The sequence below is a fragment of the Aulonocara stuartgranti genome (genome assembly GCF_965226115.1).
Source record: "Aulonocara stuartgranti genome assembly, chromosome: 13".
Taxonomy (NCBI): domain Eukaryota; kingdom Metazoa; phylum Chordata; class Actinopteri; order Cichliformes; family Cichlidae; genus Aulonocara; species Aulonocara stuartgranti.
In genome coordinates this window covers 13,271,791-13,296,114 of record NC_138949.1, presented here as the reverse complement: position 1 = coordinate 13,296,114, position 24,324 = coordinate 13,271,791, and the positions used below count along the sequence as shown (strand labels likewise).

Here is a 24,324-nt window from a genome sequence, read left to right as displayed (position 1 = left end):
ACGTTACAGCAAGCACAAGACCAAAGTGGGCGTCACTTCTGTCGGCTAAGAACAGGAAACTGAGGCTACAGTTTGCACAGGCTCACCAAAATTGGACAATAAAAGAAGGAAAAAAAAAAGTTGCCCGCTGGCGAGTCTTGATTTCTGCTGAAACATTTGGATGGTAGAGTTAGAATTTGGCACAAACAACGTGAATGCATGGACCCATCCCGTCTCATATCAAAGGCTCAGAGGTGGTGGTGGTGTATTTTTTTGGGCACACTCTGGTACCAACTAATCCATTTAAACAGCACTATCACGTCAACACGGACCAAAACCTTTGAGTAATGTTTCCAGCACCTTGCCGAATCTGTGCTACGAAGAATTAAAGCAATTCTGAAGGCAAAAGGGGGTCCAACCCAGTACCAGTGAGGTATAACTAATGAAGCTGCTGCTAATTGACCAAATAAACCTGCAACAGCAAAACCCCGATTGTATAGAACTGAACACAAATTCAGCTTTCATGTGCAACTGAATAAAATAAAATTATAATATCAGAAAGATATTACTTTAAATTCCTCTACCACTAGACGATTGAACAGAAACTCTTATCATCAACTAAGCTGATTAAACACATTTATTGTTGAATGAACTCAGGGGAAGTACAGAATATGTCTGTACAGACAGACCAATGGAAAGAATGATAAACGAGTAAGTCGAATGTTGAGATATGCCATTGTTACTCTCAATATCTAGAATGATCTAAACCTAAAAAAGGCAAAGCACAAACAGAACAAACAAAACATTGTGACTGTGCACTTTTTGAGATGCAGAGACAAACAAGCCCACAACCTCCGTTAGAGACCTGCTGTTTAAAAAAAAATTACAACCCCATTATTTGCATTAAGTTTATACAGATCTTACAAAGATAGTACAAAAGAAAAATCCATCATTACAGAAATCACTGAAACCATGAGACTAACAAACGTAGATCTATAAGCAAATTAAATACAAGAGCACTGGGCTGGACAGCAGTAAGGTTGAATACAGTATAAAACATCTGGCTTAGTGAGAGAACCGTCCCATTAAAGTTGCTTAAATACAGAACCACTCGTATCCTACCTTTATCTCACCAAATACGATATATTTAACTACATCCAGTGCTTAGTGGAGACATGGAAATGTTAGTTGAACTGAGATTAGAGTTACTGGAAAAGATGTGTTACCTGTGCTGACACATTCAGACAGTTCAAGCCAGCTCAGAGGTATATTTAAAAAACAAACAAACAAAAACCAAACGAAATCACCTAATCGTGATGCAAAGAGCACAGGAATCAGCGGTGTCATACAATTGTCTTGTTAGTACCATGATGATGAACCTATACGTGGTACAAATACACCAAGATGTGCCCTTCTCCATCAGTCATACAAGTGGAAGATCAGTTAGCGCACATTTATTTTGTCTATGGTTCCAAAAGCTGGTACAAAACGTGTTTTAATATGATCCCATATCATTAAGTCAACAGACAGCAGTTGTGCTTTGCCTTTTATCATAAATGTTCTTCATTTTTTAAATATTTCATAGGGTAGCTCGTAGTGTTGCAATGTTGTTAAAGTATTCTGATTAGAGTTGCTGCGTTTCTTGATCAAATGTGGTCTTTTAGAGCATGTCTATATGCTCACAGACACTTCTGGGTCAAACTCGATTCCTTCACAATCCCCTCTTTCCTATTAAAGACAAGTACGACACAAAAAAAAATAATCTGTAACTGTTATAGTTAAATCTTGCCCATTATTTAGTGTTATCGAAGAAAAAAAAAAAAAAAAAAAAAAAAGAACAGTCTACACCCCTAATCTCTCCTCATTGACTACAGAAACTTAAAATAAGCTATCGGCATGATAAAGTGTCTACATAAACATTGACATTAAAGAGGGCCTGACAGGACAAAAGAAGAAAAATGGCAGCCACCTGAACTAAATCTTAATTTCAAGCAACTTACAGGAAAACGTAAACAAAAAGGAAACGAGAACAACGCGTACAGAAGCACAGTCAGCATCATCTAAAACTGACCCGGGGAAGGGGGAACCAAAAAGGCCTTTCTCTCCTTCCTCATAGCTAGACCTTCCACAGGCTCTCAGCTCTGGTCCTTCTGCAGCAACCGTGCAAAGGTTTCCCCCCTTTTTATTTGGAGGCAGCATTAGTAGCAGCATTCCAACTGCAGTCCCAACAAAAGGTTCAGACCCAGAAACTAAGATCATTATCAGTGTAGTGTGCTGAGACATGAATTATCTTCTTCCACAGCTTAAAGGGTGTGTAAAGCATGACAGCGTTAAAAACTCCATGCCTACCAATAAATACATGTCGAAAAAAAGGCTATTTTACAAATCCAGAGATTTTTTTTTTTAATAGCTGTACAGTGTCAAAGCTTCCTGGAGTGTTAAGTAGCATTTTTTTCCCCAGTTTTTCAAGGCTTCTATGGAACTGGAAGAATCATGTGAGACCATCTCATCTGGACTGATAGCACTATCTGGCATAAAGGCTGCTCCCATCATCTCATGCGCTCATCTCTCCTAATCTTCTTATTTTCTGAAAACATCTAGTGCAGTTAGCAATTATGGGAGAAATCTCTCCACGTTTTTGAAGCTGCATGCCATACTGCAGTACCTTAGTGAAAGTGGAGCGTACTGGTCCTGTCATTCGGGTGCAATACCAAGGTAACTCCCCTTACAAGACAAGGCAATGATTTCCTTATGCATTAATGTCTTCTTTCCATTGGTCCAGAGAAAGCGACTGGGGTGTGCCTCAGTTGCGTCAGGAGCACGAAGATGTTGCTACCCTTTCGATGCCAGAGTAGATTCCTTCTCCAGTAGGTACACATAGGATGCGGCCTGGCGAGGCCCAGTAAAGGAAATGTGAGAGTCTTTGTGCGACAGTCCGTTTAATTCTTAGTAGACAGGGCAGGGTGCTTATGTTAGTGGAAGGTCCCCCAAGGAGGATGAGATGTTTCGGAGAACCGTTGGTTCAGTTCCTCATTTAATTCACTCATTCAGTGGGCTCCTAAAGTGACTTGGCTTTCTATTCCCAGGTGCAATCATTGCCGCACTTCATTATCAATTAGGCTGTCCTCACCAGACTGAAAGGCTTCATTTAAGCCATTGTCAACACTGATTATTTCCTCGTCTTGTGAGGACCCCTGGCCGTCGTCCTCACCGCTGCCAGAACCAGTCTCATCTGAATTTGGCTCTTGTAGTACCTCAGCAATGTACATTTGCTGTAGGGGACAGTCAGAAATAAAAGAGTATTACAGTTTGGTACTCATCTTTATGTTTCTCTACAAGGTTTTTTGTTTTTTTAAGGCTTGGTTCTACAGGTTCTACCATATGTGTGTGTTTTTCCTAATTTATCCTTAACTGAAATGTATTGTTAAACAAGAAGCATGCTGATTATACTCCCTTTGTCTCTTCCGTTTAACCTTGTCAGGGTTGTGGGCGGGGCTGGAGCCCATCCCAGCTACTATAGGGTGAGAGGCAGGGTACACCCTGGACAGGATGTCAGTCTGTCGCAGGGCTAACACAGACAACTATTGGCAATTTAGTGTTTCCAATGAACCCATCTCCACTAACTGCATGTCTTTGGACTGTGGGAAGAAGCCAGAGTACCCAGAGAGAACCCACGCAAACAAAAAAAGACCCTTGCCTGATGGTGGAATTGAACTCAGGGCCTTCTTGCTGTGAGGCAACAGTGCTAACCACCATGCTAACACGCTGGCCTACTGATTAACTGTACCCCACTAACTGCATGTCTTTGGACATGCAGGGGACAACGGGAGTATATCTCTTTGGCAATCGTGGTCTTGGATAGGTAGGTTTCTTAACAGATTCTGTTTGATGCATGCATCTTGTCTTCATATATGGATGTGTTTTGCCATCATTAAAAATACTAGCACCTGCCACTGCCACCCTTCAGCCTCCTAACAGATATAGCTACAGTATCAATTTCAAAATCAAGCAAGTTAGATAATTTTGGTTGTACAGCCTGCTGTAGTGAAGTTCTTCACAATCTCACCCCATCCATAATTCATCTGTAAACTAACATTGCTCCACATGCACTGAAAAAGCACAATTGTGCATTAAAACTATATGTTACCCATCTTTGTCCTTTGTTTTTGACTTCAGCTACTAAAGGCTTTGGCAGAGCATCCTGCTTTTTAACAGGATGCTCTGAGGTTCATGTTGACATTGATAAACCACTGAATACATACCGCTGCCTTGTTGGCAGCAGAAGGACACGCTGAGTCTCCATTTTCCGATCCGTCCACAGCCTCTGTTTCAATCTGACAGAGAAAACACACATTGAAAGTAGTTGAGCATGAGACTAGAGTAAAACACTAGAATGGCTAATCAGCATGATTCTAAACAGCAATACGCTATAAAAAGTGACCATCTACCAACCTTGTAGTTGTGAGCGCTGAAATATTTAAAATACCCAAAGATGACGTGACAGAGGCAAATGATGATTGTGATGATCAAAACCACAAATGTAAACATGGATGTTGCGGCTGAAAACCCTGGAGGAAAGAACCGGGAGAGACATTTATTGCACTGGGATCTGTCTTTCATAAATAACACCAGGCATGTGTTAAGGACCAGAGTGGCCTCTAGGTGGAGTCGTCTTCCTACCCGAGCGAACAGTGGAGAAGAAGAGAAGCCAAAACAGGCAGAGGATAGGAGCAGCCACCACTTGGTTTACAGCTCCAGAATGGATCTTCTTGTCCAATTTAGATGGCAGATACGCATAATACATGTTGTATCTGTCTGCTAGGTGTTTTAGCAGCATGTACATCAGCCCTGCACAGGGAACAGAGGCAAGCCAATCAGTAAAGCTAATCCAATTAGGCCTGCCGATAAGCCACTGTATAAAGAACTGAATCACTGCATGCTGTCTGTCCTCTACATGTTTATCCTGCTGTAATTTAATCAGCAAACCATGTTAAAGTGAAACAGGAGCAAGCTAGCGGGGCTATTAAACAGCAGAACTCACCGAAAGGGACTATGATTGGGCAGGTTATGCTGTAGGTCATAACCACAGTGAAGACACACATCATCCAGGCATAAGCTGCCCCAAACTGGAACTCATAAGCCTGGTGCTATAAAGAGACAACAAGCCAACTTAAAACAAACATTTTAACTACCAAATGTGGCTTTTTTTTTTTTCTTTGAGTAATAATCGACAGTTGTTATAAAAAGGTTGGATTACATAGTTTTCACCATTGTATTTCAGCACACAGTACAAACATAAAAGTGGCAGTGAAACAACCGCAATCACACCAGGCGATTTAAAATATTACTCAAACATTTGATCCAATATGAAAATTGTCAGAGAAAATTTTTCTAACTAGTCAAGTATCTCATGTCAGCAATACTCCAAAAGCCCAAGACATTTATGTAAATATCTTTTCACATTAAGAGCACTGCACATAGTGCATCTACCCTTCTGTGCCCTTATTCCCATCATATGGTCTCACTAACCCTTTTGACATTCTTTCTGTCAGCTGCAGAGCGAGCCAGACAGAGGCGGATCATGTACATCAGTAAACCAGGAATCCTCAGCAAGTCCATGGCATTACCGATGAATGCAGATGCTATGACATAGTTTACAAAGAAGGCTCCATTGTCAGGAAGGAAAACACACCTAAAAAGCAAAGAAAAAAGAAGCAATCATCAAAAATACTAAAATGAGCTTTGAAAATTATTGCAGGATTCAGTTTCATTACAGATTAATTCAAGATGTTTTTGGTATTGCTAAAGGACTGATATAAATATTAAATACATTCAAATCACATACTGCTCTATATATAATAGCATAGCACTGTGCCGTACACTACTCACTCAAATCTTATTTTAGCTTCCTGCAAGAAACTTTTGTCAAAAAGCCACCGGAAGAAAACATCCAAACTGCAAAGAAACAGGAAATGAAATTAATTATCTGAAATATTTCAGATGCTTGTACTGCTGGGCAGCGCAAAATAAAAACATACTTTACCTGGTGAGTCCAAGAGAGGGCAACAACAGGACCATAAAGATCAAGAAAGTGTAGCATTTATGCATCGTAGTCCTGTTTTCTCCTGACCTATACAACCAAATAAAAAGGTGAACACATTAATTTATGCAATACACCAAATCACTTTAAACTTAAAATAAAGACTACATAACTCAAATACTGTTGACCGCAGAGAATTTAAACCGTACCGGGTCCAGTGCCTTTCGAAGAAGGCAGAGTAGTAGACGACAGTAGGAAGTAAGGCAGAGAAAGACCACAGGAGGAGGGTGGGGAAGAACTGGGTGATGATTGGATTCTGAGGAACAGATCAGACAGACGAGGATATGTTTATGTAACCAAACAGGTGAATTCATGTGCTTCTGTATTAGGATGCAGACTTGTTATGCCTTGAACTCAAATGCTAAGAGAAAAACATGAATATGCTTATAACTTAAAATTTAATCAAGCATTCAAATTTTGGGACGCTCACATTTAAGTACTCCACTGGTTTGGTAACATTGAACTTGTCCATGGTGGAGATGATAATGGCAGGAGTGGTGAGAAAGAAGAGGAGGATGAAGAGGATACTGTTGATTAACAAGCAGCGGAGCCACCACTTCAATCCTCCCAGTGACAGATGATCCCTGTGGGATAAAGGTTATACAGCGGTTAGACTGACACAGTCTGATGACCTGCAGTTACGGACACAGCTGGCTGGTAAACTGATACTGCAGCTTAAAAAACAATAGCTCATCTGGAGTGAGGTAGTATTTTTTTTGAAAAATGGACTCATTACATCCCAAGCAGCCCTACTGTGGTTTTGCTGTGTGGGGGTGTTGTGTAGATCTCACCCCACTAAGCAAGCCACAGTTGCTTAGTAGCAGATGTGCCTTGGCTGATTTTCTTAGAGTAGAACGGCTGATAAAATAAAACCTCAGTTTTAGTTCCCTTCCACCCACCCTGTCTTTGTGACTTCTATTTCACCCAGAAACCTTATTATTACTTCCCCACATCCCGTCGCCTTATATGGGTAAGTAATGGTACTGAATCAAATTAATCAGTTAAGAGCGTTATGAATAAACAGTTACGAACAGCAGCAGCACTTGTTACTTAAATGTGTTCTTACCAGTAAACATTTTGTGGATCAGGGGCATAGGCGACGGTCCATTTTTGTGTATGCAGTTTGCCGCTGAATATAGAGCTTCTGGGCTCACGACGGCACTGACAGCCATGACACTTGCAGGCATTGAAGTCCTTTAAAATTCTGGGAACAGAGATCGTTGGGTAATGAGCCAAAGAGCTTGTCAGTTCAAAAACAATGCAGCAGACACATATACATTTATTTTCCCATGAGGGTAAGCGTACGTACATTGCAGCTGTGCCTTCATCCTCGAAGGTGACAAAAGCCATTCCTAAAGGTTTCGAGTTGATCTTCTCCCTCTCCTTCCTGCATTGTTCTTTTAAGCTTGCCTCCAAACGGGTATAGAAGCTCACTGCCTCTTCCTATGAAAGACAAAAAAAAAAAAAAAAAAAGTGATATTTTTTAATGGTTTACTGGGATACACTGGGATTACTGTGTGAATGGGTGGATGACTGAATGTGTCAAGCGCTTTGGGGTCCTTAGGGACTAGTAAAGCGCTATACAAATACAGGCCATTTACCATTTACCAATGTGAAACTGTTGCATTTAACCAGTAAAAGCCATTTAGTGTGTTAAGGGGTTACACAGTCCCATAGCTTCATGAAGGAGCAGTGGAAAAACCATGAACTTTTAACCTGATCAAAAAGATTCAGTTCATACCCATACCTATTCAACTGATCTCACTACAGAGTCCACACTTCATACATTATGTTTCGACATAAGCTACACCAGTATTAGAATGCACTGTTTTAAGGTAAAGTTATACTCACCTGTTCACACCCTTTAACGATACAACAGCACAGGTGTCCACAGGGCTTTGGGTTGACCATGGTAATCTTCCCCTGTGTCTTCAGGTCAATAAAGAATTTCTTACTGCGTTCTGTCTTTTTCCTGAAATTAACGCATCAGCAATTAGGATTACTGAAGATCTTCAAACACGCAAACACATATTTGGTTAAAACATTGTTACCTTTCAGTGCTAAGATACATCAAATTGGCTACATCGTAACAGAGACGAGTTTCCAGTACACGACAATTATATGCCTTCCTGTGAACCAAGGGCAGAGAAGGAGACAAAATGAGTCCATTTTAAAGTACAACGATTCATAACACATTCCTTATATCAGCACAGGGACTTTTCAAATATTACAATAGCATCTGCAAGTCAAAATACCGGGGACACATATACAATTGCAGTTAATACTGTTTGGTCAGGTAGGATCTGAGCCAAACCACCCCAATCTCAATCTTAAACCACTGTGGCACGTGTCTTACTTAATTCTGCTCATCTGCCTTCTATTACGGAGAATTACACATACAGTCCTGCCATTGTCTGATCCTAACCTTAAAAGCCATGACGATGCAACTCTTAACAGAAAAAGGAATGGTTCTCATCTAACTTAATAGAGTTACTGCAAAGCAGCCATGACACCAAAGTACTGTACCATTTATATACACAGATAAAGTCTCATTATAGTTAAAATTAACCGTGGAGCTGGGGGCAAAATCCTTACTCAAAGTGCTGGTTTATCTCCTTTTCTTCTGCATATTTGGAGATCCCATTTATGAATAAAGTGCGTTTAACCTACATGGAGATGAAAAAAAAAGCGACAATCACTAACACCACACAGACTGACGTGTATCCAAACATGGTTTTCTGAAACCGTGCCACCCACCAGGTCATCCTCCTTGTATTGCATTTTGGATGTGTGCCGTCTCATGCTGTACACCGTGAGTAACAAGTAAAGAAATGCAAAGATGGTGTGCAGCCACAGTAGTGCGTTACTTGAAAAACAGAATGTAAAAAGGATTTGATTAGTGGCACAAAGGGAAGACCCAATTAACTTCTTTAATAGCATTTTATGCTGTATAAAAGGGACGCTCCGTTACTCACTCTGCTCCGAGATTTCCTATAGTGGTTCGCCCAAAACTATAGGCATTGTTTTCTGTGGAAAGAAAAAGCGAAGCAAGAGAATCACTTGATTGAAAAGCAACCTCTGCACAGAACACAGCAAGGAAATGTGGAAAGTGGTTTTAATTGGGAGAAAAGTAAAAGGATCATTTTTTTTTGTAGGAAAAAGAATCGTTTGACTACTGACCTTCCAAAAATCTAAAAAGTGCTTATACCCTAGTAACCAATTACCTGTTAGTTTAGCAAATGACTATCCTCGCACAAGTGAAAGAACATAACTGGTAACACACAACATTGGTCTGCAGTAACATATAACACCAACAACTGCATTGGTTCTGTGCATTATAGGTTTTCTAAAACAGTCACAGAACTGCGCAGATCTATGCAGCAGAGAAGGTTGTCAAAAGGTCAACCCCGCCCCCCAACAAAAAAAAAAACCCCAACAAGAACCCCAAATCAGAATAAAGATAAAATACCAAAAACCAAAGGAAAAGAAATAAAATAAACAAAAGCAGCAAACTGGTCAAACATTTAGAGAAAAACTATCGTAAATATTTAAAATAAAATGTAGCCTCTTAAATGTTACTCTTATTCACCTAGCAGATTTCCAGAAAAGTTCACTGGCAAGATGATGCCAACAGAGAGCACGCCCACCACTACTAACAAGCCAATGATGTGGCGCTGAAAGGACAAGTAATACACTGCATCGTCACCGCACTTTTCCCTTATCTCGTCTTCCCTTTAGAAAGAAAACAGGGGACACCTTGATCATTATTCAGAACAAAGAAAATTGCAACCTTTTATATAAAATAGACTTTAAAACAGGCTGACTCACTTGATCCGGAATATAGAAGTTAACCAATCGCAGAACCCCTAAAGAAGAACAGCACATATTTCACAATGTTGTACCAGTTTTCTTGTTTTATTATTGTTACTATTATTATCATCAAGATTATGCAGCAGCAATAGCACACTTACTGTGTCTCTATGATCAAAATCCACCGAGCTAGAGACTGATGTGAGGCGCTCATAGCGTTCATGCATGTCAGATGTAGTAGGAGAAACCATGCTATATGAAAAAGACAACACACAGCATTTGCATGACATTACACAACTACCCAACATCACCATATACCATACAAGGATATTAGCTCTAGCTTTCAGGACAAAGGATAAACCTTCAGTATGGCAAAGGTAATGACACAAAGCAAACACGCTGTGAAATGATCTGAAGAGATTGACCCAAGGTAATGCTGTGTGTGGTTCACAGCAGATTTAAGGTGGTAAACCAGTAAACCTCAGAAACAATCTCTGCAGCCACATCTCATGCAGTGTTAGGAGCTAAGCGCTACAGGTTATTTGCACCGTTGCTGTCAGAATAAATGGTGCAATAAAAATGACACGGCAGAAACCATTCACAGAGGAAGAAACAGAAACAAAGCAACAATCCAGAGACAGACTTGGGGAGTTCTTCCAGCAGAGCCATAGGTTGTCCTTGCTAAATCTATTTACTTTATACGAATTTAATGCATGCCCCTGAGAGGAAATGGCAATTGATTTTACATATATCATTATGAAGAGAACTCAGACTCTGCTGGAATTATTATTTTACTTAGAGTTCAATACTACTGTAAAAGATGACGTCACCCGGGATTCTAAGAAATCTGATGGAATGAGTAAGGAGCCTGACGCTGGAAAAATCAGTCCTCTTGCACATGCCAGGTCTAGTACACAGGTTACACTGTAGGTGCTCCATGTTAGGGCCTGTCTATGAATAACCACAGATCAGGGAAGTATTACCTTTCCCCGCAAGCATCCTGTGTGTCTTGCTCATGCGGTGTGCTCACACAGAAGAAGCCCGTGCTTCATAAAGAGGTCAATACACAGATTAGCAGACAAAGATCCGATTAGGACAGTGAGAGAGGACAGGGACACCCAACGGCAAAAGCATGAGAGCGACAAAGAGAGGAGAATGAGTCGGAGCCTGGTGCTAGGAAATGCCTGAAGAAGGAAAATGCCAAACCATCAAGAGTTTTAAAAAAAAAAAAAAAAAAGAAAGAGGAAAAACACGAAGAAACCAGTGTACCCTGAGCAGAGAGTAATTATGAGTAAGACGGTCTACAGAATGTCAAAAGGAAAGAAGAAAAACTCAATGATAATGAGAGATAACATACAATTCCTGTTCTTCCAGACGACTGTAAAATGTATCCCTTTTTCTTCTATAATAAAAAAGAAAAAAAAAAGTAAATCAAAGCCATTCAGTTTAGTTAAGAGGAAATCACTCTGTTGGGGAAAAAAACAAGGGAACTGGTTTAGAGAAAATCTGGGTAGGCATATTACACCACAAACATACCAATGAAGGTTTCTGTTCACACTAGGATACATTATCCAGCCATACACACGTGTTCAGGACCTGGGCCCTGTTTCAGGAAGCCGGTTTAGAAAACTCAGAGTGAAAAACGATACTCAGGGTTGAGTAACCCCGAACTGTCCAACTCGGAATATTCGGTTTCAGAAAGGCTGATAACAAGTAGTTCAATCAACGCGGAGTTGCTTTAACCCCAAGTTAAACGCGCGCACGAGGATACATAAAGCCCTGATTAGTGGAGCACAGATTAAGCGAGTCACCATGGAGACGGAGGGAAAGAAGGCGCGGTCAATGTATTTTACAGCGCTTGAGGCCGAAATTCTGATGGCAGTATATGCCGATAACATGCAAATTTTGCGGGAAAAAAAGTAACACAGCCTCAGCTGCAAAAGAAAGGGAGCATGCATGGCAAAACATAGCCAACAGAGTCAATGCGTGAGTGTTAATTCAAACATTGATCTAGGGATTTCCACCCATTTAACACGTTATTTTATTATTTTTTATTTTATTTTTTATTTCATACATTTTATTTTGTGATGTGATGTGAGCGCAGGTGCAACCCAACAGGCCCCAAACGTTCCTGGCAGCAAGTAAAAATGAAATATAAAAATATAGTCCAAACAGGTAAGGTGTAATTGTATTATGAGCCATAGTGCTCGGTCTGTTTGTCCGATGTAAATCAATTGCAGTTAGAGGCTACATTAATTTTCTTTCTGTAAGCACTTATTGAAATTATCTGAGCACATTACAAGTACATATTTGCTTACTCTGTATGCTCAAATGTGGCCCGTTATAGCCAACAGAAAAAAGAGCGGAGGCCCGAAAAACAGGTGGAGGTCCTCCACCACCACCACTCACAGAGGCTGAGGAGTTGGCTTCCATATTTGTGATAATGTTGGCAGCATCACATATGATCTTCACAGTGCAGAGAACACAAATTAGCATCCATTACTATAATGAAATAATTTGTTAGTTTGAAATGCTACAGGGAACTATGTACCTGCACATTAATGCTGTGGAAAGACTTCCTGTTCACATAGTCTCCTTCATTTACTGAAGGAGCAATGATTGGAATGTGAGTGCCATCTATACAGCCAATCACGCCTGGGAACCGTGAAAATAAATGTAAAATTTAAGTAGTAGTCCAAGTATCACCACATCATGAATTAAGTTTCGTTCATCCTGATACCTGCAATTTTGTGGAATCCCTCTTTGATAAATCTTGTGGGTCTATGACCGGGGAACACCACAGACGAGTACAGGAGACGTTTCAGTGCAACTGTAACATTCCTGACTGCCCGACAGACGGTAGCCTTGGAAACGTGCTCAGCGTCACCAATATTATACAGAAAGCTCCCGTTTGCAAAAAACCGAAGTGCAATACAAATAATATGTACAGAACTGAGAGGATGTCCGCGATGTGTCACATGAGCAATATTAGGCCTGAAGATGTTATTCAAATAAATTATAGATTGTGCTGAAAAACTGTAACGTTCACACAGAAAATCATCAGGAAATGATAAAATGTCCGAACGCGCTCTAATCACTCTCCGGAGAGCTCTGCGGAGAATTTGGGCTTCAACATCTACTGGCTCTTCAAGGAAGGGGCATGCCATGTCTGACACTTCCTACAGTCAGGTTTCTGACAAAGAGGCGGAGAAAGTCAGGGTTAGTTGAAGTAAACCTGCTAGGGGGCAGGTTAGCTTCACGGAGTGTCGTCATAGTAACTCACTCAGAATTAATCTAAACTCGCTTTGTGAAACCGAAAACCCAGAGTTTTCGTTAACTCAGGGTATACTTACTCAGAGTTTGCACTAAACCGGCTTCCTGAAATAGGGCCCTGGGATGTAGTAACCACTTTGTTTTTGCAGCTGTAACAAAACATTCATCATATGTAATCCCCGTTTTTGATTGTCCAACTTTCCTGGAGAGGTAACAGCCTCTTTTCAAAACATGAAAAAAAGACAATGATCTGAAGTCAGCACAGTGTCGTGGGACAACAAACTACATTTCCTGTCTGTTACAAAAGTGTTCCATGCTGCCACCCCCCTCCCATCCTCCCACCATGCTGCAACCTCATCCTCTGCTCACATGCAGCTGCAAAAATAGTCTAGCTGCAACATCACACAAACACAGCAGGGGGGACATGGGTAATGGAGCACTGTGTCATGTAGTTCCCAGAGTTCACAGTCAAAGAGGTCTGAATTCAGTCTCTTAATCCGATCCATTTAATTTTATGGTGTAGCCCTAAAATCATTCTTTGTTAATAGGCATCTATTTGGCTGCTTCCAAAACTTTTCTAGTTAAGCATCCTAATTTATCTGGCAATAATACATCATCATACAATAGCATGAACTACAGTCTTCCGGGCTTAGATGTGGACATTAATGTTGATGAACTAGGGGTACATAAAGTACCAATAGTTTAATTATTTTTTGCTTCTTTGTCAATTTCAGGCTTTTTCCTTATAATGTCAAAGTGGATAAACTATGTATTGAAGTACAAACCATCACATGGCAGACTGAAAGGGTGCTTTTCAAGGAAAAAGTGCTGAAACTGACTTCCTGTCTGGGCTAAAAATCTTCACGATGTCTGCTTCTGTCAGAGGAATTAGCCTCCTCTTCGGGGTCAAAAAACATCCAAAAGGAAACGATGGCAGGACTTAAATTACGACCCTTGTAGGGCTAAATGATATAATTAATATTTTTACAAACAAATCAATTCTCTGTTTTCAGGCCTAATCTATTAGGTTATTTTATTATGATTAAAATTAGTTTTAAAAAATAAAAATAAAAAAAAAAGCTTGAAAACTAGTTTGAAAAGTTGTAAAATGTAAAAATCAAATCAGCAATCCTGCGGAGCAGGTGTGTCAAACATAAGATCCAGGTGCTAGAATTGACACGGCCCAATGGAAGGCTGGAAATGTGAAAGATGGCAAAAGGTTTTGGACTTTTATCTCCATTTTCAAAGGTTTTGCAGCTTTTCCTATTGATAGAGACCTCCCTTTATTCACGATAAACCAAAGGGATTAAGATACACAATTATGTGACAATAAAGTTTCTGTCTATATAAATCTTTTTTAAACAGACATGCTGTTGAAATTTTACTATTTTTTCCTTATAGAACCACATTTCATGAATTGAATGTGTAGTTATATATCTTTACACTGATAGAGTGAGCCAGACACAGTATTACACTCGGAGCTGGGCCAAATGTCTAAAGGTAAATAAACCGCAGATAAAGAAAGCTGGATACACAGCAGAGTCAAATCTCTTGCAAATTATCCAGTTAATCCGTGCCCACAAACACACATAGTCATGATTTCACCATTTAAAAAAAGGCAACATTACAATCCAACTGTGTACATGGATAACCAAAGTCTGGTAAAGTCCTAAGCTGCTCACACCTACGCTAACAAACAAGCCTTGCATGAAACTTTGGTCCAAACCCCAGCAGAAAAATCAGGCTTGCTGTTTGCCATTTGTAAAGTTACACCTAATTTAGTATAAATATTTGGTGCATAAAATATAGCATAACCATACCAGTATAAATAATTTTGTAGTTAAATAAGTGTAACACAATGAGTAGGTTAATAATTTAAAAATCTGTAGTTTAGAGAACGTGGTAACAACTCAAAGTTCAACCCTGTGAACAATGTTTTCAGTCTGTTTTATCCACCAAAAGGTAATGAATATGTTTTTCAGCTCTGAAAAACATGAATGTGAATACATGAATGTTTTCCATTATCAACTACATTAAATACTAGGGGTGCAACGATACACAAAATTCACGGTTCGGTTCGGTTCGATACTTTGGTGTCACGGTTCGATATTTTTTCGATACAAAAAAAATGTTCATGCATTTTTAATTTGTCATTTATTAAAATTATAAATATATATTTTAACTCAAAAGTACAGTTTTTAAATTTAACCCTAACCCTTGTGCGTGTTTTTTATTTTGACAGCGAATGCGCACCTGCGGACCACTTATGTGCAGCCCTGGTTATTTAGCTCATCATATTGCAGCCACAGAAATTCTTTTGTCCATGAAACCATAAAGCTGCACTTTCTTTTTGCCTTATAGTCTGATTTGTCATAACTTCTCCGTTTTGTGGTAAGCTTTTCTTTGGCTGTCACTTCTTCGCCCTGACCTGTCTTATTTGGCTCAGCAGAACTGAAATGCTTTTACACACGCACTCACATAAGCTCAGCGATTCTCTGCGCGATCAACCTCTCACATGTTTAAGCTTGCTGCGGGAGATTTCACTTGTCATGTTTGCATAGTAAGCTAACGATTAATAAGACGATGTCAGAGGAATTGGTGCACAAATTATCATCACTCACAGATCAGTGCTGTCGCTCTCTATACACAGTTCGCACGATTGCAAAGTGAAAGCAAAAAAACAAGCGCAAATTCAAACGCGACTTCAATATGTCACATATTGACAGTGGCTCACCGATGCCAATGACATAATTACCCAGCTACATTTCTGAAAGAATGCAAAAGCATTGACATATATTTTTCCTACAATAGCCCGACGGGCAGGGCAGAGATAGATTTTGGTAGCCCGACTGAAAAAAAATCGCTAGCCCCAGGATGTCGGGCTAGCGATATTGCAAGCCCTGTATCTGATTGAGGAATCACTCATCTTTGGAAAAGAGAGTTTATTACAGAGAAATGTCTCTTTCCAAAATAAAAGCTATACTATCCGCTTCTTCTGGGCTATATTCTCAGCAGCATAAGGAGAATCATGCTGTCTAAATGACTCGGCTAAAGTTAGTAGCATGCTTGTTGTTTTTGTCTTTGCACTAGGATGATGTCGGCGTAAATGTGCAGTCATATTCGTTGTGTTCCCACTAGTGCTTTCAGGTTAATCTCGTTGAAATAACCTTAACGCCACAACACGGCAAATCTCCGTTAACGAGCTACCGCCGATCGCTCCGTGCATGGGGCTAGACGGCCAACACGTTCACGAGCTAACTGCGCTAACACACTAGTTCCCACCAATGTAATTGAGCATTGCATGGCACATCCAACATACTGTTTTACTTTAGTCCATGACTCGCTTACCTTCAGGGTCATACTCACATGAAAACCAAAATAATTCCAAACGCCAGATCTGAATGAGGTTCAATTTGCCTGTTGCAAGGAGAGCTTAACTTCTGTCTCGCTAGCTTGCCCTGCGCTCTTCCTTCTGACTATGCTGTCTGTGTTGAGCGCTCAGTGGATCTGCGCTGGACAGTGCAGCCTAGGCGGAGTAGTCGAACACAGATTCACTGAGCGCGCAACACAGACAGCATCGTCAGAAGGAAAATTGATAAAATAAATTACAAATGTTGTATTGTTCGATACATATGCGTACCGAACCGAAAGCACTGTATCGAACGGTTCAATATCAATACGAATATCGTTGCACCCCTATTAAATACATATTTTTAGAAGACCATCGTAATACCTGGTTACGTCATCCAGAGATATGAATAACCATTACCAATCATGTTAATCCATTAAATGTACGATAAAATGAGGTTAACAGCTTTGTTGCTAGACTGGTCCAGTCTAGCAGACCAGTGTGTTCTTATTACCTTTCGGCATCAGTCACTAGAGCGAGGCGCCCATAGTCCCATGCCACTTTTCTCAAGATAGAGAACACAAACAGCAGACCCTAAAAGCACAAGAGAAAGAGCAGGTCAACACCTTCAGTACCTTTATTTACATTACAGGGACCTACTGAACTAAAGTTGCATAAGTGCTTCGGGCTATTTATAGTTTAAAAACACTTTCCTGGAACTATTTTTATTTCAGTTCTTAGAATTGTAATGACAACACAATACACAATATTAAAGAGCCCACATGTGATGATGAGGATAGCATTATGCCTTACGTAAAAAGGTGCTCATAAATAGTAATGTTATGGTCCATATGAGTGACAGAAGTACTCACCAAGAAGCACATAAAGTCAAGGGCAAGGACAGTAGGCACCCCACCAAAGGGCAAACCCTGGAGTACAGTACTCCTAATTCGAGCAGAGTAACACATTTCCGTAGATTTATTGCGGGATGGTGCCGGCGATGTTCCAATGCAGTTCACTGTCACCCCCCAGAAGGTTAGTATTAAAATCAGTACCTTGTACATCACTGCAGCATGACAAGAACCTGTAAAAAGAAAGATTAATTTTAATTTATTTATTTTTTACACAACTACATACACTGAAATCATCGGTCACGCCGTCCGTCTATGTCAGCTACTTTCAGAAGACGACATCAGTGTCTGCATACCCAGTAAATGATCAGAAATGGAAGGGGGACAACCAGAAAGGCCCTGTCACACAAGATAATGTCATTTTATTTCCCATTTTAATGACCAGCTGGTGTTTCCGTCATGTCAATAATCACATGTTGGAGAGGCAACTTCTGACCGCACAACAACTGAAATCCTGCTTTTAAAACATAGTACACTTTCTGTTCCCTCTTTACAGACACTTTTGGTGTTAATGACACATATTTAACTTTGTACTGAATTCATGGGAAACAACTGTGGTAAGCACAAATTATACTCTGCGCATCTTGGCAGTCAGCTAGCAGACATTTCCTTTTCATTCCAGCAACAGTAAAGAGACCAACACTGTAATCGCACGAGAGAATTGTTTCTAGACAACATCAAAGTCAGCGTTTACGTCATTAACATGAGTCCAGTCAGGCTTAAAAGATCTGGCCTACTGGGATAAGCCTACCAGTAGCAAAATTTCTCTAATCCATTTCAGAAGGAAACAAACAGCTGACTTAAAAATCTACTTAAAGGATAATGATGAAAAGATACTGACATGTTTAAAAGTCTGAGCGTTATAATGAATTATGGGAGAAGTATTTCAAATCCCAAAAAGGATTTTACTACAAACATTTCAAAGTGAGTTTAAGTTTAGCTTAATTTTCCTCTCTAGCACACAGAAAAATGATGGATTACTTCAGACTACTTAAGGTAAATATTTGCTGACCCAGAAAAAGGATAACATTTGTCTAGAAATAAAAGTAAATTACTACTACTGTATCAAATATTAGGGCCATCCTAATAAAACACTAGCCATCCATTCAGTGCTTTTACCCTCTGAGACTTTAACATATAGAAGCTCTGGACCCACCATGCTACAGAGTCGTCATATAAATGTAAAAGTATTACAGCATTCTGGCTGGCAGGGAGGACACAAAACATCATTTTTAAACCTAATTAAACAGGGCAACACATTTAGAAGACTGGTTATTTCACACATACTAACCAAAAAGCTGTTCTGAGAAGAGCTGGAGAGGGTGTTTTCATAGTTGGACTGCTATACTTGTGCCCTTCTACCCACTATTATCAGCAGCAACCACAATGCTGCTCATCTGCCATAACACTAAGTCATTTATCCGCTCCCTGGAATGCTGTGACTTCACTCAAGAGGGACGTAGCCGGAGCTGAACAATACGCCGATAGAGACCACAGAGTTCAACTGGACCGGTCTCAACCCAATGAGGACACAACGCACATGCCCACGGTACATTCAGCAACACTGAACCACTGCAAAAGCAGACACCAGCAACTTAAGTATATCAAGAAGAACATACTGTAAGACCTGATACACACATTATATTATATATTATTTGTGATAGTAAGCCTAACAAATCAAGTATTAATTGGATTCTAGAGTGATGTCATCCACCATAATATACAAATCCCACAACTGTATAGATTTACACATCTGACAGTTTAACCAAGTACCGAATGTATTTTGTTATGTAATGTAGTTTAAAATAATCTGAACTCATCCAGTTGTGGGTTGAATCAAATATTGTTGGAAAATGCAAAAAGTTGACAGTTTTTAAAAAAAGCTTTGAAGTAGAAAGTTGTTGTTTTTTAACAATACAGTAAAACTGCAATAAAGAATTTTCTTTTTATGCTTATTTTTGATTCTACTATACTAAAAAGGTATTTTGGGGTTAAAAAAAAAAAATGTTTTAATGGTGTTACTAGGGGTTCACGCCTGCCTGCCTCCCCCACACACACAATATTTTGGTCGCTACCGTCATCTTGTCTCCTTAAACCTGCTTTCTTACCCAATTATCTGCATTCACATCACACTGAGGTGTCTGTAAACATAACTTCCCTTCCATTTAGTATTTCTTGTTAAAAATGCATTGACTACACACTGGAATTTCATTGCATTACGTTTCTTATCAAGCAAAAAAAGACTGATGATTACGCCGATATACATATTTGAAGTGCATTTCTACATTGCCTCTAGAGACGTCAAAAGTAAAAAGAAATATTAACTTATCGACAAATGATCATCAAACATCAAGCATTTTATGTGTATTAATTGCTTTTAAATGGATTTTAATGTCTGAACGCATTGTAACAGATTTTTGGCTATAACAGTTGTGATTGATATGGAGAAAGGATGTGGCGCTCACATGTATTCCATGAGGTCATCGTCTTAATCTTTATTTTCCACCTTCCCTTTACTGTAAACAGTGTGTAACATTAGCTAACACCAGCTTAGGAATAGAGTCTGTGTACATCGACCAGCAGCTTCTTCACATTAGCACAGTGAAACTTGTGTTTGAAAGTTCAAAGGATCAGTAGCATCAGTAATAAAGTGCTTGTGTTCTGTAGAGAACATACAGTGTGGACATTTCTTACAATGATAATGCAAGGTTACTTTTTATTTCATGAAATCCAAAAAACCCCAAACAAAAACAAAACTATAACTGGCGCAATTGTTTCAAACCCAACATGTTACTTAGTAACCCAAGCCATTTTACAATCTGCATTAGGAATGTGCACTTACTCATCCTTGCAAATCACTTCAAGTCATAACCTAGCCCATCTATTCTGTTTAGGATCTATGCTCAGATATCCCATGAAGTGAAGTTCAAATATTGGGCACTGTGAGGGCCCAGTTTATGTTTGATGGTTCATGGGTGAACTACTAATACATTTTAGAGTGCAGCCTTCCTTTTAATGTCAGTATCTTCCCTAATGACACAGTATTTTCATCTGCAAAAACAGAAAATTTCCATCCCTATGATTAACAAGTACAGTACTGCTTCCTATTCTCTCTAAATATACCTTTGGCAACTGTGGCCAAAGGGCAGCATTTTAACTTATCTGTATAGAGCACTCTTTCCAGACCATCCTGTGTTGTTTACAGACATATGCGGTTTTTTTGCTCTGCCTCACAGGGATATTTTGTTTGACAGCTCTACTGCAGACATTTCCTTCAAATTTGTTACTCATATGAATGATTCAAAGAAAACAGAAGCCTAAAATTGCCTTTTTAGACCAAAACTTGCGACACCAATCAATAATAAGAGTTCCGTTTTTCCTGCATGGAGTCATTTTTGGCACAATTTGTTAGACCCAAAGCAAATCAGCTCCATTGTAATAATGTTTTAACCAGTTTTATTAATATAATGTATAGATTTCAGTCAAATAAGCAAACAATGTGTCACCACTACATGGTCCTTCCAAGCCAAACATTTAACATTGATATAATTTAAGCAGAAGACATTGACTGAAAGAATGACAGATAAATAAACTATAATGAAGATGATATACAACCTCAAACTTAATCCAAAACCTGGAGGTTTGTTTAATTTTTGTTAGTAAAAAAAACTAAAAACGAATTATACTTGGAATACACAATAAGGAACTTTAATTTGCAATATTTCCTTAACCAATAAACCAATGAAATTTTCATCAAGGGCTGATTTTTCTTGCTTTTGGATTGCAACTAACATCAAATCCAAAGAGCATTTGAATTACTTAAAATTTGAACAGCGCCATCACTGTGTGATCATAGCATGACTCAGCGTTGCATAAATATTGTACAACCTTTCCACCTGACGCTAGTTGTCATGGTACCATCAGTCTGGCTTGCTTCCTCCAACTACAAATATGAGGAGGGTGAATGTAATGGGAGGATAGTCAAAGCTTTTCCATCTGAAGCTCGAAGAAAATTCACTCTAGACCATTTGTCGCAGCTTAAAAGAAAGAAAAAAATTCTTTGTTTCAATTTCTCAGATACTATAGCCATTTAATTAGTCAGCAATAATCACAGGAAAATCTCTACTGCAACAAATGAAATGAAAACAGACAAACAGACTTCCTAATTCAATTTGATGCCTTAATACAGACACATACGCACACCCTTTTTTTTTTTTTTAAAGGCCACATTCATCTTAATGCACAATGTTGCAAAACTCTCATATTTTACATGTATAATTAGCAACAGCACACATATTTATGCCATTACCGCATGCAAGTCATTTCTTCTTTAACCATCCTAAGTCAAATATTTGAACAGGCTTTTTTTTCCCTACCTGTGCTTTAAAACACTGGGTTAGGTCGCAGATTTGCAGCTGTCAAGTAACACTGGCTTACTTTGCCAGCTAAATATAGTGAAATATAACACATGGTGGACACACATGAGGTGCTTGCAGGAAGCTGAACTGGTTTTGGTCAACTCACAATAAGTTGCTATGACATGTGACTTGAAAAAACAAAAACTGTTATTTCATTTGTATTTTTTTACGAGTGTTGGTTCAAAGCAGTCACCTTGTAAATTATTTCCTGGCGCGCATAACAGCAGCACTCAATGTATACAACCAGTGAACAAGTACTTCTTATGCATGTCATTCCAACTGACTTTCTGCCATCAGCTTTCAAACACTGCGTGATAAACTTATCAGCAATGTGAAACTGGAAAAACAAAGAATCCGTGCACACCCTGTAAGAAAACTGCCAAGGGAACCTGGCAGAGACAGCATTTCCACAACTGCTCATTTATTCAAACTCTACTTTTGAATCCACTGATACTTTTTCCTCTTTGTGATCAAAAAACCTCCTTTACATTTTAATGAATTTGTGCTCTGCATTAAGACAATTATCAGACTTCACAAGAGCTTTCCAATAACGTTGATGGCTGATAATGCAGAATTGCATCTATTTGAATTGTTAGCCAGTAAATCATTGACAAACACACAAAGGCTCAGCTTTGATTATCACAGATTTTGACAATGTCAGGCTGATTTCATAATGTCTTCAAGCATTAAGTTACAGTGAAAATGCATAAATTCAATAACAAAGATAATTTGCTATCCTAATAAAACTAGACAACAAATTGCAGCTGATGCTATATTATAGAAGACTACTACACAGTACAACCGAGCCTTAAGAGTTACATAAATCCAATGAAATGCATTATGCCTGTAAAAGTAATCCAGCTACTGTAATTTAATTCCAATTTAAATAAAAATGAAAGGAGGCACATGTTCCAATCTACTGAATTCACTGATAGGACAGAAAATCTGTTTTTAAAGTTGTAGTGGTTGTAATGAGGTTTAATGCAAAGGGAAGGTTATCCATTTCAGTGTCATTATTAATTCAAGACTGGGCAGCTGGATGAAATTTAAGGCATCCATTTGCATTCAGACTGAAAGGTGCTTTTACGTATATTTTTCATATTTATGGAAGCAAGGCCTGGCCAAAGAAAGGCTTGTATTTCACAAAGCAGTTAAAATAAGGCATTTAAGAAGGAGAAGAAAAATGGAAGGGCCCTTTGTTTTGCAGCTTATATGAAAACGGTATCAGTGGCAACATGTCAGAGGTATACTTTTTCAAAGGTTTTCCCCATTTATGCTTATTCATGCTATTGCACCACATTATGAGCAAACAATACGCCTGGTAGCAGCCTGTGCTTTCCCTGTATAGGCTACGCACAAGTATAGCATTTAGTTTTATATCCAAGCTACCACCAGCCATCAGTTCGTGAAGAAGCCAAAGTCAGAAGAGCCAGTAGATTTTAGCTTTTTACTATGATGCAAATCCCAAGACAAAGCGATTAAAACCACCTTGATGGACATCCGAGTAATGTTCGGAATTATTGATCTTCTATTGATTAGCTAAACCCTTGTCAAACTACTGCCTTTGAACACGCAGCTTAATGTCACGACTGCAAATTAAAGCTTCATTGTCCAACGCCTCCAAGCACAAGCAGTCTCTGCGTAGCCATGAAATTATAAGGAACTCCAAATATTCTTAAAAGCTTTTATGACGAACACTCTGGCATGTCTCCATTGATCCACCAGATCGTGGAAAAAAGAAAAAAAAGATCATTAAGAAACTGGCTTGGTCTTGGGCGTGTAGTGCGAGAAGGGCAACTGAAATAAAACCAACCTTAAAGCACATTTTTTAACAAAATAATAACTATCAACGAGGTTAATTTTTGTTTCATAACTTCCATGAACTGTGTAAACAACCAGCTCTCAATACAGCTGAGGCTAGTTAGCCTGACGCTAATAGTAACTGCATGTTTACCCTTTTATTGTTTGACAGGAGCTTACGATGGGCTTTCGATACTGTAAACGACAAAGTAATATTTTTATTTTTTATTTCTGCGAACTGCTGGTATAAGTTTACTGATAAGAAAATCAACTTACCTTGATATGCTACGCAGAAGGGACAGAAACTTTAACAAATTGCTAAGGTGAGCTAGCAATCAATTCAGCTAACGTAGCCCCGTAACGTAGCAAATAACAGGTGGAGAGTGTCCAGCATTTAAAGACCGTCGACTGATTTCGACCCAGTGACTGTGTGCCCACCAACAGCCAGCTGGAAGTAGTTTGTCGAAGTGTCAGTACTAAGACAAAAGTTACTATCACCGTCTGTGAGCCGGTTAAACAACTATCGCTAACCCAACCAGTTACACTGGAGGCAGCCCGGGTTGGAGCGTGTCTTATGCAGAAGTAGATCACATAGGCATAGTCTCCATAAGGGAGCGCTTCACCGTGTAGCTTCTATTCTGTTTTATTTCTACAATTCCGCTGGCGCCTCTCTATGACGTAAAT

General features: G+C 39.3%; 1 protein-coding gene across 3 annotated transcripts; it reads right to left on the bottom strand.

Moving 5' to 3' along the window:
• Positions 1-598: 598 nt before the first annotated feature.
• Positions 599-24,288, bottom strand: LOC309720662 (CSC1-like protein 2). Of its 3 annotated transcripts, none has more exons than XM_082557772.1 (24): positions 23,917-24,288; positions 17,384-17,595; positions 17,026-17,105; positions 11,247-11,291; positions 10,051-10,141; positions 9,908-9,945; positions 9,669-9,811; positions 9,055-9,106; positions 8,837-8,945; positions 8,675-8,745; positions 8,131-8,208; positions 7,931-8,051; positions 7,389-7,522; positions 7,146-7,283; positions 6,510-6,663; positions 6,229-6,335; positions 6,023-6,109; positions 5,869-5,934; positions 5,509-5,671; positions 5,021-5,126; positions 4,660-4,827; positions 4,432-4,547; positions 4,242-4,313; positions 599-3,251 (listed from the first exon to the last, which is right to left on the bottom strand). In XM_082557772.1, exons 2-24 carry the CDS (start codon positions 17,573-17,575, stop codon positions 3,072-3,074), a joined length of 2,511 nt encoding a protein of 836 aa, XP_082413898.1. In that variant the 5' UTR covers positions 17,576-17,595; positions 23,917-24,288; the 3' UTR covers positions 599-3,071. The 3 variants fall into 3 exon arrangements, with proteins under 3 accessions (XP_082413898.1, XP_082413897.1, XP_082413899.1); XM_082557771.1 differs by lacking the exon at positions 11,247-11,291 and adding an exon at positions 10,873-10,935; XM_082557773.1 differs by lacking the exon at positions 11,247-11,291.
• Between the last annotated feature and the right edge of the window lie 36 nt (positions 24,289-24,324).